Source organism: Apodemus sylvaticus, chromosome 19 (assembly GCF_947179515.1).
Source record: "Apodemus sylvaticus chromosome 19, mApoSyl1.1, whole genome shotgun sequence".
In the NCBI taxonomy this organism is placed as follows: Eukaryota; Metazoa; Chordata; class Mammalia; order Rodentia; family Muridae; genus Apodemus; species Apodemus sylvaticus.
The window spans coordinates 59,362,734-59,378,865 of record NC_067490.1 but is presented as its reverse complement, the minus strand read 5'-3'; the positions used below and the strand labels follow the sequence as shown (position 1 = coordinate 59,378,865).

Below are 16,132 nucleotides of genomic sequence, written 5' to 3'. Positions count from 1 at the left end.
TAGCATTGACAATTGACTAAAGGGAAACTAAATGGACAACTGAGCACCCATTTACCTTTTTTTTTTTTTTTGTTAGCACAATATCACTCTGCAATCTAGGCTATCATTTAACTCACAATGACTTTCTCCCTCAGCCAAACAACTCTTGAGAGTAAAGGATATACCACCTTTCCCTGCTAATATTTTGTCATGTAATAGCTGACAACTAAGTATAAATTGTAAAAAAAAAAAAAAATCAACTAATAGTATGAATAGGGAAAAGATTTGATTTTAAAAAAACTTTGAGGGTAAGTGTTGATTTCTGAATTTTAAAAAATTAATTTTTCAGCTAACAAATTTCTAATTTGCAAGAGGCTCTAGAATTAATAAAATTATATGCTATATAAATGGTTCAGTGATTAGTGTACTTGTTCAGGTGCAAGGAGTAAAGTTTGGACCCACAATACCCGTGAAAGACTGGGCAATCTAACATTTAGATATAATTCCAACACTAAGAGTATGAAAGGCAAAACTTTCATACTTCTGTGGGTTCTGTGAACCCACAGAACTTCTTCATAGCTCTGTGAACTTCTGTGGACCCTGTTTCAAAAATTAAGGTGGAGACTAACAAAGAAAAATACTTGAAATTGGTATCTTTGGTATCTGAACATTACAGACACATGACATGTACGCCCATATATCTATTACACACACACACACACACACAAGAGGGAGGGAGACTGGGGGAGAGAGAGATAGAGGCTGAATAAATTCTCTCAACTACAAGAATGCTTGTAATGGTATGCTGTCCTTTCTTTCAGGAGATGAGTATCAACTGCTCTCTGTGGCAAGAGAACAGTTTGTCTGTCAAACGCTTTGCATTTGCCAAGTTCTCTGAGGTCCCTGGAGAATGCTTCCTTCTGTTCACCCTCATCCTCCTCATGTTCTTAGTATCACTGACAGGAAATACACTCATAGCCCTTGCCATCTGTACCAGTTCAGCCCTGCACACCCCCATGTACTTCTTTCTGGCCAACTTGTCTCTCCTGGAAATTGGCTACACTTGCTCTGTCATACCCAAGATGCTGCAGAGCCTTGTGAGTGAGGCCCGAGAGATCTCTCGGGAGGGATGTGCCACACAGATGTTTTTCTTCATATTCTTTGGTATAACTGAGTGCAGCCTATTGGCAGCTATGGCCTTTGACCGTTACATGGCCATATGTGCCCCACTACACTATGCAACTCGAATGAATCGTGGTGTATGTGCCCATTTGGCTATAGTTTCCTGGGGAATGGGATGTATTGTAGGGTTGGGACAGACCAATTTTATTTTCTCCTTGAACTTCTGTGGACCCTGCGAGATAGACCACTTCTTCTGTGACCTTCCACCTCTCCTGGCACTTGCTTGTGGAGATACATCCCAAAATGAAGCTGCAATCTTTGTGGCAGCAGTCCTCTGCATATTTAGTCCATTTTTGCTGATCATATCTTCCTATGTCAGAATTCTGGTTGCAGTGCTGCTGATGCCTTCACCTGAGGGGCGCCATAAAGCTCTCTCCACTTGTTCCTCCCACCTACTTGTAGTCACACTCTTCTATGGCTCAACATCTGCTACCTATTTGAGGCCCAAATCTAGCCACTCACCAGAAATTGATAAACTCTTGGCCCTCTTCTACACAGCAGTGACATCCATGGTGAACCCCATCATCTATAGCTTAAGGAACAAGGAAGTTAAGGGAGCACTGAGAAGAACTCTGGGACTGAAGAAAGTTCTGACAATAAGTAAGTAACTGAGGATCCTGAAACCTCATTGGAAATGGTGCACAGTCTGTCAAAGTAAGCAAACAAGTGCTCTTCCTGGCTGTATTATAAGAATCTTTAATAACCATCACTTTGATTTTAGAGTATTCTCTTTACTTAACACTATTTTTAATTGTAAATAATGGAAAAGTATACTTGCTACTAAATAACTTTAGTAAGTTAGTCCGTTACTTAAATATATTTGTCTGGGAAGTGTTTAAAGTATGTGCTACTATCTCAAGAACCTTGAAAATCCTCTGTACACGCTCTCAGTCATTGTCCATATGTCCCTAATATACCTGTTACCCCTGAACTCTACAAAAGTTCTCAAAACATGGTACTTAATGCAATAATAGCTTTGTGAAGCAGGGTATTTCCTCTCATAAAAGTCTTTAGATACTTCAGACCTAATTATATAAATATGTAATATAGAATTAAATAGTTCTTTTGTGTGTTCTGTTTACAGAACATGGAAACATTCCAACAATGCAAACTGTCAACTTTGAACCTATATGCTACAAACCATTAAAGAAAAACTATGAGAAATAATTGTCAGCATTTTAAGATGTAAATTAATTTAAAGCAATTAATAGTTGTATTACAGGAGAAGAAATAAAGTATACAAAATTTAATTGGTATATTTTCAAGATTTTCTAAAATGTATGCATGTGCAGATGAATTGACATACATTTGGAGATAGTCTGACAAATTTCTTCTAAGTGATCTCAGCTTGTTATGCTACAATTCCATATTCCTCAGCGCATATAAACCCATTGCATTGGACTAGAACAGCTAAGTAGTTCTCAGGGCAGTGAATTGTTAGCCTCTGCTCTGTGTATCCTTAGGCCAGTCCACACTCCAGGGGTTGGGTACCAGGTTTTTGAAACAGAAGTAGTTTCTCCTCCCCTCTAGGAATTTAAGTGGGATTACAAGTGATGAAAGACTAATATAAAAGTTCAGCTAGTGTCAGACAATTGGATTCTGGATGTCATTCTATAAGAAAAGAAACCAGAGTTCCTAGGAGAAGAGTCATTTCAAAGATGAAACAACAAACCATCTAAATCATGAAGCACATGCAAAATGCTGAAAAGACACAGGAGCCAACATGGAAGAGCTTTCAATGGCCAAAGTTGAAGCAATTAGGACACTAAAACAATTAATGGTAGAAGTTATAATAATACACAAAATAAAATAATTATCTTGAGTCTCTATGCATATAATGAAACAAAAATAAAATTCCAATTAAATGTGCAGAACGCTTGAAAGAAATAAAAAAAAATACCATTACAGTAAAACTGCAGTACTGATTTATCCAAACAGAAGGACAATATTTATATACTCCTTAGACTCATTGTTCTGTGCCTACTTACATGCAGTAAGGACCATTACAGCTAAAGTGTTAGGGAAAATTCACTGACATGGTGAAAACAGTGCCTAATGTTTTGAAGAGACACAGAATATTTTCATAGTCTATAAGTATTTCTTCTATGACTTCTACTACTTTAAAAGGAAATACAAAAGGAAAATACATTAAAATATTTTTAATTAGCCCCAGAGCTCCCAGGGACTTAATCACCAACTAAAGTATACACATGGAGGGACCCATGGCTCCAGGTACATGTGTAGCAGAGGACAGCCTTGTCAGACATCAATGAGAGGAGAGGCCCTTGAAACTGTGAAGGCTTGTTGTCCCAGTGTAGAAGAATGCAGAGACAGGAAAGTGGGAGTGGGTGGGTTAGTGAGCAGGGGCAGGGGATATAGGATGGGGGAAAAGAGGATAACATTTGAAATGTGAATAAAGAAAGTGTCTAATTAAAAAAAAGACTCAGGAGACAAAGGTACAAAGGGCTCCAGAATAGGTAATTCATTGATATAACCTTTGATACTTAAAGATGAGAAACATTATAAATATCTTTTTAGCTTTAAAAAATATTTTTAATTACAAAACTAAAATAGTTTAAAATAATTTCATTGCTCCTTAACCATGTGGTTAAGATGCCATGCATTCCCCTAATTCTGAACTGAGATAAGCAAAGCAGGAAACACTTTTTGGTATTTGTGCCAAGTACATACAATCTCAACCTAAAAGAGAGAAATCACTAGACAATTGCAAATTCAGAGACATTCCATCAAAACAAATAATTATTTATCTTCAAAGGTATAGTCACAGAAGATAAAAATACTAATGAACAATCATAAACTAAAATAAATGAAGATATATAATAACTAAATGTCAACTGGATTTCTGGATTGGATACTGACATATAAGATGTACAATACTAAAAACATTTCTGTAAAGATTAGGCCAACATATCATGGGACTTGTAATATTGTCCTTTTTCCAATTTTCTGATTTTGATAATTAGTCATTAGATTATAGAATATAAAATTCAGGAATTGGGGTGAGATGTAAAAGATTAGTACTGCTTCATATAAGTTAAATCTGGCTTTCCTGTTCAGTTTGATTTCTGCTTTTTTATTAGTTTTATTCATTTATTTTTGTTCTTAATTTATTTATATCCCAAATGTTGTTCCCCATCCCTATTCCCCAATATAGAGAATTCTCCCACATATCCCCATCCCTTCTCCTGATTTCTTCTGTTCAAAAAGACAAAAACAATTTAGTGAAATGGCATCCTCAGGTAATTATAAGGCATGATTAGTCCCTGAATAGATGCCTAATACCCCCTATAGATGTTCATTTAGCCATGTATTTGAAAATCTACAACACTGATGGTACAGACATCAGGAAATAGCTTCAAAAATGATCTTCAAAAATGAAATATCCTCTAGCTACCAGCTTGTCAAAACTAAAGAATCCCTTCTTACCCAACATACCATTCATTGCATGTTATAAACAAGAAAGTTAGGGTAAAATTCTTCCCAAGAGAACTCAGGTGCATATGAAAAATATAAAGCACTGTAAGAGCAAAACTGCCCTTGTAACATACATAGAGAAAAATGATCAGACAAAAACAAACCAAACAGGAAGCTGCCTGGATTCAACTGAGGAGAGCCAATGAGACAGAGCCTGAGCTTTTATAGTGTTTTCTGTATGAGTTTATCGACTTTATGGGTTACTACCTGGAAATGGACGCCTGCAAAAATCAACAACAAGCTAACCACAAGCGACAATATTTATAAAAGCTTAACAAATACGTGGAAAGTATTATTTTTCAGCTATATTTGAGTTGTGAGTATTCAAATGTTTATTAATTTGTATATTTATTGCTTTTTGAAATAAATAGATTTTAAGTGAATCAGGTGACCAAATCACTTTTCATGTATTTGATTGCATTATTGATTAATAAAATGTTTATTTGAACTTGATTATCTCTGAATATTAAAGCAAATAAAATTATATCACCCAAAAACTGCTATTCTGTTTTTATACTTTTTGGTTTTAGATGTGAGAATGTTTTACCTGTATGTATATCTGTGTACCAAATGTATACTTAGTGTCCAGGAGGCTGAAGAATGAGTGTGTCCGATACCTTGAGACTGAAATTACAAACAGTTGTAAGCTATCACATGGGAGTTGGGAATTGGTCCCAGGTTCTCTGGAAGAACAGACAGTTCTCTTAATCACTGAGCCATTTCTTCTTCTCCAGGAAGTGCCATTTTTATAAATACAGTGCTTAGACTGATCTGTCTTCTGCATAGACCACTGTTTTCTCTATTGTGATAATTTAATTTTAAATACACGCACAACTGCTTCTTTCCTATATGAAGATTTAGCTATTTTGATATTTATTTATTTATTTATTTATTTATTTATTTATTTATTTATTTATTCACTTTACATCCTGCACACTGCCCCCCTCCAGTCAGTTCCCTCACCTGGCAATATCAAGTCTCTGTGATGCTAATTACATCCTCTGCTACTGAGGCCAAACAAAGCAGCCTAGACAGACTGGGGTGGGGAGGTAAGGACTTATCCAGGAAGAGACAGAGACCTGGGATAAGGGAGATACACAAGAATCAATGGGGTATTCCTTAGCTGTGACTCACAGCGTTGGTGATATGGATCCTGAAGAGCCACCTCCTGTAGCCAGACAGAAACCCTAATAGAACTATAGGAACACTACTTTTCAACCCAAAATTTAAACTGTCCACAAGAAATGCAGGGACAGGGGATGGTGTTGAGACTGAAGGAATGGCCAACTTGTAATCAGCCCAACTTGAGACCCAACCCATGGACAACCACCAATCCCTGACACTATTAATGACACTCTGTTAAGCTTGCAGACAGGAGTGTAACATGGCTTCCCTCTGAGAGGCTCTACTCAGCAGCTGATTCAGACAGATGCAGACACCCATAGCCAAAGCATGAATGGAGCTTGTGGCCTCTTATGGAAGAACAGAAGGAAAAAGAATTGAGGTCTCTAAAGGGATAAGAGCTCCACAGGAAGACCACTGAATAAACTAACCTGGATCCTTGGGGCTCTCAGAGACTGAACCACAAATCAAAGAATATACAGAGGTTGTACCTGGGCCTCCTAGCACCTATGTAGCAGATGTAAAACTTTGTCTTCATGTGGGTCCTGAATAACTGGGGTGGAGGCCATCCCCTGTGGTGGCTGCATGTAAATAATTGAAAAACTAGAGTGGTCTGAATTGACAACACCATAAAACTACAGATCCAGGCCAAGACAATGAGTTTCCAGAGAAAGTTTGGGTGTGTGACAACTCTCTACTACAGGGATCAGCAGATAACAGTGACAGAAGTACACACTTTGAAGTCCAGTCACAAAAAAATGTAGACATGGATTGTACAGAATAGTTGATGGTCTGCTATGGGCTTTTGAAATTCTAGACTATCTGAGGAACAACACGTGTCATGAAACATATGTCTAGGAAGGAGAAAATGGAGAGGAAGAAGTACATAGGTGTATGCAGTTTGGAGTTTAAAAAATGATACAAGTATGATCATTGTGCTTTCTGTCAGTGTCACAATGTCAATGATCGAGGTGTCCAGAAGAGCTGAGTGCAGCTGAAGCTGACCAGAGAAGCCTGGTAAGCTGAAATATGTTGAGCTGCTAAAATTTTACTCTATCATTGTTTCTTTGAGTTATCTTTCTTGGTAATTCTGACTTTATTCCAATAAGAAGAAATTTAGGTAATATAACAAATCAAAAGAACTAACTGAATAAACTATTTCTGCAGAAGAGAAAAGCAAAATACAGATGTAAAATAATAACATGAATTAAGGTATATGTACATTGTAAAACAGAGAACACAAAATGTATATGATAGAGTCATATAAAGACACAATTGATATAAATTGCATTAAATCTGGAGATTGTTTTTGATAGAATGGCTTTTTCAGAATACTAATCCCACCAATCCATGAGCATCTTTTCATCTTATGGTCTTTCACCAATTAGTCTTTTACCAATCTCTTTCTTCAGTGTCTTAAATTTTCATTGTAGAAATATTTCCCTTTCTTAGATTTATTCCAGGACATTTTTTAAGGCTATTGTGAATGGTATTTTTCTTTATTTCTTCCTCAGTATATTTGCTATCTGTATAGAGGAATGATAATAATTTTTGTGTGTTAATTTTGCATCATGCTCCTTGGATGAATATTTATCAGCTGTAGAAATTTTCGGGTGGAGTTTTTAGAATGTTCTATATCTCAAATAATAACATCTATAAATAAAAATATTTTGAACTCTTCCTGTCTTACAGATATATAGCCTTGATGACCTTCATTTGTTCTGTTGATCTTGATCAGATTTCAAGCCCTATTTTGAACAGAAATTGAGAGAGTGGATATACTTATTCCTGATTTGAGAAGAAAGGATTTGAGGTTTTCTTCTGTTTAGCATTATGTCGAATATGAAAGACTATTGGTAATTGATAGTTTCTTGGAATGGGAAATGTAGTTGCCTTTAGGAATGTGGCTCCTTAAACCCAAGTGGCGCCGGGGGCAAGTTTAAACACCCAGGAGTGCAGAGAGGCCTGCCTGCATAGGTAGAACCACTTCCACAACTCAGAGGCTCACTCCAAGAATCCTCTGGCAGAAGCCCTCTGGTTTCTGACTCTGGCTTGGGTCCCTCCTCTGGCACAGCGCACCATACCCAAATGGTGAAGAGAGGCAGCTTAACCACCCAGGAGTGTGAAGAGGCCTTTCTGCACAGGTAGAACTACCCCATCAGCTCAGAGGAAAACTCCCAGAACCCTCTGGTGGAAGCCCTCCAGTTTCTGTCTCTGGCTTGGGACCACTCTCTGCCACCATGCACCATATGCAAGTGACACAAAAAGGTAGCTAACCACTCAGGAGTGCAGAGAAGCCAGACAGCACAGGTAGGACCACCCCTGCTGCTCAAAGGAAACATCCAGAAACCCTGAGGACACAAGAGTCTAGGAGTAGCCTGGGACAGGAATCTTCTGAGTTGATCGAGCCACAGAGCTACATACCCAAATACAACCACAAGAGAGCAGGTCTTGCAGGAGTACCTACATACCTATATACACAGAGAGAATGGGTCTCCCAGGAGCATAGGTACAGAGGCTTGCATGACAGATAAGCCTCAGTCACAGACAGCAATACCAGCTAACACCAGAGATAACCAAATGGCAGAAGGCAAATGCAAGAACATTACCAACAAAAATCAAAGTAACATAGCACCATCTGAACCAAGTTCTCCCCCAAAAGCAAGTCCTAGATATTCTGACACACCAGAAAAGCAAGATCTGGATTTAAAATCACATCTCATGATGCTGATAGAGGATTTCAAGAAATACATAAATAACTCCCTTAAAGAAGTACAGGAGAACATTAGTCAACAGGTAGATGCCCTTAAAAAGGAAACACAAAAATCACTTACAGAAATACAGGAGAATGAGGGTCGACAAGTAGAAGCCCATAAAGAAACACAAAAATCACTTAAAGAAATACAGGAGAACATGAGTCAACAGGCAGAATCCCATAAAGAGAAAACACAAGCATCCCTTAAAGAATTACAAGGAAATGCAAACAAACAAGTGAAGGAACTGAACAAAACCATTCAGAATCTAAAAACGGATAGAGAAACAACTAAGAAATCACAAAGGTAGACAACTCTGGAGATAGAAAACCTTGGAAAGAAATCAGGAGTCATTGATGCAAACATCAACAACAGAATACAAGAGATGGAAGAAAGAATCTCAGATGCTGAAGATACCATAGACACCATTGACTCAAGAGTCAAAAAAAAATGCAAAATGCAAAAAGCTCCTGACCCAAGACATACAGGAAATCCAGGACACAATGAGAAAACCAAACCTAAGAAGTATAGGTATAGAAGAGAGCGAAGATTTACAACTTAAAGGGGCAGTAAATATCTTCAACAAAATTATAGAAGAAAACTTCCCTAACTAAAGACAGAGATGCCCATGAACAAACAAGAAACCTATAAAACTCCAAACAGACTGGACCAGAACAGAAATTCCTGCCATCATATAATGTTCAAAATACCAAATGTACTAAACAAAGAAAGAATATTAAAAACAGTAAGAGAAAAAGGCCAAGTAACATATAAAGGAGGACCTATGAGAATTACACCAGATTTATCACCAGAGACAATGAAAGCACAAAGATCCTGGGCAGATCTCCTACAGACCCTAAGAGAACACAAATTTCAGCCCAGACTGCTATACTCAACAAAACTCTCAATCACCATAGATGGAGAAATCAAGATATTCCACGATAAAACCAAATTTGCACAATATCTTTCCACAAATAAAGCACTACAAAGGACAATAGACAGAAAATGCCAATATAAGGAGGGCAACTACATCCTAGAAAAAACATGATAGTAATCTTCTTTCAACAAACACAAAAGAAGATAACCACACAAATATAAAAATAACATCAAAAAAACTGGGAAGCAACAATCACTATTCCTTAATATCTCTTAACATAATGGACTCAATTCCCCAATAAAAAGGCATAGACTAACAGACTGGATACATAAACAGTTCCCAGCAATTTGCTGCATGCAGGACCTCCGTGTCAAAGACAAATACTACCTCAGAGTAAAAGGCTGGAAAACAATTTTCCAAGCAAATGGTCCCAGGAACCAAGTTGGAGTAGCCATTCTAATATCAGATAAAATTGACTTTCAACCAAAAGTCATCAAAAAAGACAAGGAAGGACACTTTATACTCATCACAGGAAAAATCTACCAAGAACTCTCAATTGTGAAGATCTATGCTCTAAATACAAGGGTACTCTCATTTGTAAAAGAAACTTTACTAAATCTCAAAGCACACATTGCACCTCACACAATAATTGTGGGTGACATCAATACCCCACTCTCCTCAATGGACCAATCAGGGAAACATAAACTAAACAGAGACACAGGGATACTAATTCAAGTTTTGGACCAAATGGATCTAACAGATATATAAATAGAACATTACATCCTAAATCAAAAGAACATACCTTCTTCTCAGCACCTCATGGTACCTTCTCAAAAATTGACCATATAGTTGGTCACGAAACAGACCTCAAAAGATATAAGAAGATATAACTCATCCCATGCCTCATATCAGATCACTATGGAGAAAGAGTGGTCTTGAATAGCAACAAAAACAACAGAAAGCCCACATACACATGGAAGCTAAGCAATGCTCTACTCAATGATAACTTGGTCAAGGAAGAAATAAGGAAAGAAATCAAAACCTTTTTAGAATTTAATGAAAATAAAGGCAATATACACAAATTTATGGGACACAATGAAAACAGTGCTAAGAGGAAAACTCATAGCTTTAAGTGCCTCCAAACAGAAGCTGGAGAGAGCATACACTAGCAACTTAACAGTACACTTGAAAGCTCTAGAACAGAAAGTCGCTAATATACCCAAGAGGAGCAGAAGGCATAAAATTCAGGGCTGAAATCAACCAAGAAGAAACAAAAAGTATCATACAAAGAATCAACAAAACCAGGAGCAGGTTCTTTGAGAAAATCAATGATAGATAAGTCCTTAGCCAGACTAAGCAGAGAGCACAGAGACAGTTTCCAAATTAACAAAATCAGAAATGAAAAGGGAGATATAACAACAGAAACTGAGAAAATGTAAAAAAAAAAAAAAATCATCAGATCGTACTACAAAAGTCTATACTCAACACAACTGGGAAATCTGGATGAAATGGACAATTTCCTAGAAAGATACCAACTACCAAAGTTAAATCAGGATCAGATAGACCATCTAAACAGTCCCATAACCCCTAAAGAAATAGAAGTGGTCATTGAAAGTCCCCCAACCTGTACAGAGCCATATTGGAGCAGTCATGCACTTGGTTGGAGTTTGACTTTGGTCAAGGATAATCCCTGGCTTCAGGCAGGAATCTGCCATTAGGACATAATAGGGAAGTAGGTTAAAGCAGGAATTTTTATCCTTGGGTGGAGTGCTAAGAGTGTACTAGACTATGGTCAAGGTTAACTTCTCCCAGATAGCCAGGATCCTGCTCCACCTAGGGTGGAGTTCTCGAAGTAAAGGTTAAGTTCATTGTTCCTCCAAGTCTAGGAATTCCTGAATTAAGCAGGTGACCCACCCAGCTGCCGGAGCAGTCAAGAGGAGGACCTCCAAGAGAAGTTAGACAACTTCCACCGGAACTCAGCCTGGAGTCTGGGAGGAAGGGTTTGCCCAAACTATTAAAAGGTCTGATGCCATTAAAGTTTCCGGCTTTGATCAGTGAATATTGTCTTGGCCATTTTTCTTTTTGCCCCTTCCCTATCCATCCCTCAGCTTCTGTTCCAGCTACCCACTTCATAATAGCTGCATGCAGCTATGGAATCCAACACCAACCAAAAAAAGCACAGTACCAGACGCTTTTAGTTCAGAATTCTATCAGACCTTCAAAGAAGACCTAACACCAATACTCTTCAAACTATTTCACTAAATATAAAGAAAAGGAACAGTACCCAACTTGTTCTGTGAAACCACAATTATGCTGATACCAAAACCACACAAATATCCAACAAAGAAAGAAAACTTCAGACCAATTTCCCTTATGAATATTTATGCAAAAATACTCAATAAAATTCTTGCAAACCAAATCCAAGAACACATCGAAATGATAATTCAACACAATTAAGTAAACTTCATACCAGGGATGCAGGGATGGTTCAATATATGAAAATCCACCAATGTAATCCACTACATAAACAAACTCAAAGAAGAAAATCACATGGTCATTTCATTAGATGCTGAAAAAGCCCACAAGTACTTGCTGACCAGGGCCTGATATAGCTGTCACTTGCAAGGCTCTGCTAGAGTATGACAAATACAGAGGGGGACACTCTCAGTGAGCCATTGAACTGAGCACTGGATCCCCAATGGAGGAACTAGAGAAAGTACCCAAGTTGCTGAATGGGTTTGCAGCACCATAGGAAGAAAAGCTATATGAGCCACCCAGTACTCCCAGAGTTCCCAGGGACAAAACCATCAACGAAAGAGTACACATGGAGTTACCCGTAGGTCCATACGTATAGGCAGCAGAGGATGGCCTTGTTAGACACCAAAGGGAGGAGAGGCCCTTGGTCCTGGAAAGGTTGGATGCCACATTGTAGAGGAATACCATGTCAGGGAAGCAGAAGAGGGTTGATTGGGGAGCAGGGGTAGGGGAAATGGCTTCTGGGATTTTCATGGGTGTGTGGGGGGGACCAGGAAAGGGGACAACATTTGAAATGTAAGTAAAGAATATATCTAATAAAAAAAGAAAAAGAAAGAAAAAAAAGAATGTGGCCCCTTGTAATTCAAACATACTTCAGTGGATTATATCATACCCCAGAGTCTACAGCAGCACAAATTAGACTGGGTGGGTTTAAAAAACATGACGATGCAAACTTACGCAAGTATGGACTTGGAAGTAGATATGGTAAGCACTGAAGGAAGCTGAATGTGATCAAAATATAATGTATGAAAGAATGAATAAAATTATGTATCAAAAACATATATAAAACATGTGTCAAGCTGTCTATGACAAATAATGTCAAATATACATCATTTGTGTGATCACATGACCTGAAAAATTGATGAGTACAGACATAGATTATGTGAAATACATATGATATAAACATACAACAAAATATATACAAAATAGAAAGATTTTGAGGCAGATCTAACAAAATGAATTTAGAACCAAGTATAGGATACAGATATTTACAGATATGACTCATAACTGTAAATAGGAACAGGTATATATGACTCTTCATATTGTTTTTATTGTATAATTAATTATGGAAGGTACATGGAATAATAACATTGAGGGTATTTGAATGTTTTTTTTTTCTGTGAGTCACAGGTTTGTTTCATAAATATTTCTCTCCAGAAAGGTCCAATTCAGAGTTCTCAATATGCAAGTTATTTTGCCTAGCAAAAGTTCTAAATTCTACAGATTTTAACGTTTTTTTGTTAAACTTTAACAATAGACAAAGATCTGCTAAACAAAGAAAGTAATCAATTTTATACAACTAATAACAAAGCACTGTGTTATGTGTTTAAAAAAATATTATGTTCATTATAAAGAGAAGCCAGGTCTGGATTTCTTCAGCTTTTAAACAAACGTCCTTTTACTCTTCTTAGAACATAAAAAGGAATTGCCAACCTCCCAAAATGAAAAGCAATCCAGCCAGTCTGTATAAAGATGGTTAGGTTATACATGACTGTACACACACACACACACACACACACACACACACACACACACACATATAAACACTACAAATGGATTAGGCTCAAATATCATGTCTGATTTTGCCTGGAATTAATTGGATTTCTAAGATCATATGATAAAAATTACCAAATATTCTGAATACAGAAATCAAAGCTCAGAAATTATTATCCAATAAAATACTTAAAGAAACTTGAAATTTTAGTGAAAAGCATACTTAGCAAAAGCACCAGGTGTAAAAATCAATAAAACTCCATTATGAGACCCACTGGAGTAGACCAGTGAGGGAGAACCCAGGCATGTATTTTTGACTAGAGCATTTCCAGAGGATATTGGTCCAAGGATATAGGATGCCATATTTCGCTGGTTTCACAGAAACATACCAGTAAAGAATAACAAAGACTTCTAGCTAGCTGTGAACACACTTATCTTTATACAAAAGAAATAAACCAGTAGACATACTTCATCTAATAAGAACCAGGATTCCTAATAAAAGAGTGACCACTTAAAAGGAAAGAATTGCAGGAGTCTTTGACAACAGCAAATGTGTTCAGTTTATTAAATAATCTGATTATCAAGTCTATATGGGACATCTCTGACTGTGATAATTAGGGGAGTGGTTTTCTTGCTGTAGCATTCCAGAGAGGCCTGTGAGTTTAGATCTGGAGCATGTGTCTCATGGAGACCCTGGATAATTGATCTGGATGAGTACCTTCATCATTGTGAGGACAGAGAGAACTATATGTCTACCTTGAAAGAATTTTCTTTCCAGTGCTGAAATCTTTGCTTACAAGCCTCTTCAATGCTCCCTTTACATCTTTGTTTCTCAAAGTGTAAATGAGGGGGTTTAGAGTAGGAATAACCACAGTATACAAAAGGGTGATAAACTTCCCCTGATTCTGTGCATAGGAACTATTAGGATGAATATAGACAGCAGTGCTTGTGCCATAAAATAGTACTACTACCAGCAGATGGGATCCACAGGTTCCAAGAGCTTTACCCCAGGTTAGAGCTGCCCTTAACCTCATCAATGCTTGGGCAATGTATCCATATGACACCAAGATGAGTGTCAGGGGAAGGAGGAGTAACACCAAGGAAGCCATGAATAGCTGCACTTCATTGGCATGAATGTCTACACAGGCCAACTTGATCATGGCAGGAACTTCACAGATGAAGTGATAAATCCTGTGGTTCCCACAGCGAGGCAGGCGGAGGGTGATGGTGCCCTGAATCAGCGTGTTGCCCACTCCACTCAGCCATGCCACACCTGCAAGAGACTGGCAGAGCCGTGGGTGCATAACTGTAGCATAGTGAAGTGGTCGGCAAACAGCAGCATAGCGATCAAATGCCATAACTGCGAGGAGGACACATTCAGTGGACCCCAGAGCCAGAGACACATAAAGCTGAATAGCGCAGCCTGTGGCAGTAATTGTCTTGGCTGGGCCATGGAGGTTCCACAGCAGCTGAGGAACAATGCTGGTTGAAAAGCAGATATCAACGAAAGAGAGGTTGGTAAGGAAATAGTACATGGGCGTTTGGAGCGCAGAATCCAAACAGGAAACGAGGATGATCACAGTGTTGCCTACCAGTGTCAGGAGGTAGGAGATCAGCACCACCACGAAGAGAATCTTCTCAAGTTGTGGCTGATCAGAGAAGCCCACCAGGATGAAATCACCACCTGAGCTCTTGTTAATTGTCATCACTCTACTCACAAAAAGGAGCGTGAAAGGTGCAGAAATATCTGTTAGATAAAGAGGAATGTAAATGGGATCAGAAAACCTCATGAGAGACATGGCCTCTAAAAGTGCAAGATGGGATATATTCTATAGAGGAGAGAAGCAGGAGTGGGGCAGAAAAGAGGGAGAGGGAGAGGGAGAAGGAGAAGGAGAGGGAGAGGGAGAGAGAGAGAGAGAGAGAGAGAGAGAGAGAGAGAGAGAGAGAGAGATTTCCAGGAGGAAAGTCAAAGAATACAGAGTACACTGAGAACTATTAAAGGTACAGAGCTACACATAGAACTACAAACGACAAAAGAATGAGAGTGAGAGAAATTGTCTTACCCAGGGAAGTGAACACCAATTGGTTAAGCAATTCCAAATGGTCAGTCCTAAAAACACATAGGAGTAACATTATACAGACTTAACAGGATACACCACACACACACACACACACACACACACACACACACACACACACACACATTCTTAAATGTATGTATATATGTAACAAATAATGAAGAAAGGCCATGGTTTGGAAAGAGAGCAAGAGAAGTATATTGTAGGATATGGAGGAAGGAAAGGGAATGGGGAAATGATGTAATTATATTACAATCTAAAAAAATAAAGAAAAAAAATGTTCCAGAAAGGCTCAGAGCTATAAAACAGATCATTTAGAAAACACTCAACAATCAATGATTGCCCAGTTCTTCTAAATTGTCTCAATTGTTCTTTCAGGAAACTTGCCTTTTTCTTCCTTAACTTCTAAGACTATCAGCAAAAGGTAAAAAGAGAGATTGCAAAGATATAAACAAGGTCTTGGTAGGTATTCAATTGTGTCCCTAGGAAAAGTAACAAAGATGCATTTGGGAGAAAATAAATAAATAAAAGACATGACACTATCCTTCTCTACCTTAAATGAGTATTTGTAAGCTATTCGATTTCTTTACTTTTAATGTATATTTAAAAACACCATG

General features: G+C 37.9%; 2 protein-coding genes across 3 annotated transcripts; one reads left to right on the top strand and one right to left on the bottom strand.

Annotated features, from left to right (window-relative positions):
- The first annotated feature begins 776 nt into the window (after positions 1-776).
- LOC127669356 (olfactory receptor 10C1-like) lies at positions 777-1,769 on the top strand. 2 transcript variants are annotated; one of them, XM_052163165.1, is made up of 2 exons: positions 804-1,143; positions 1,564-1,769. In XM_052163165.1, the coding sequence occupies exons 1-2, from the start codon at positions 804-806 to the stop codon at positions 1,767-1,769; spliced, it is 546 nt and encodes a 181-aa protein (XP_052019125.1). The 2 variants fall into 2 exon arrangements, with proteins under 2 accessions (XP_052019124.1, XP_052019125.1); XM_052163164.1 differs by having other exon boundaries at positions 777-1,769.
- Positions 1,770-14,189: 12,420 nt separating this feature from the next.
- Positions 14,190-15,143, bottom strand: LOC127669364 (olfactory receptor 2G3-like). Its single transcript, XM_052163173.1, has one exon. It carries the CDS (start codon positions 15,141-15,143, stop codon positions 14,190-14,192), a length of 954 nt encoding a protein of 317 aa, XP_052019133.1.
- Positions 15,144-16,132: the final 989 nt, after the last annotated feature.

Coding starts and splice junctions, on each gene's coding strand:
- LOC127669356 (XM_052163164.1), top strand. CDS start 777: ATGGTATGCTGTCCTTTCTTTCAGGAGATGAGTATCAACTGCTCTCTG.
- LOC127669364 (XM_052163173.1), bottom strand. CDS start 15,143: ATGACAATTAACAAGAGCTCAGGTGGTGATTTCATCCTGGTGGGCTTC.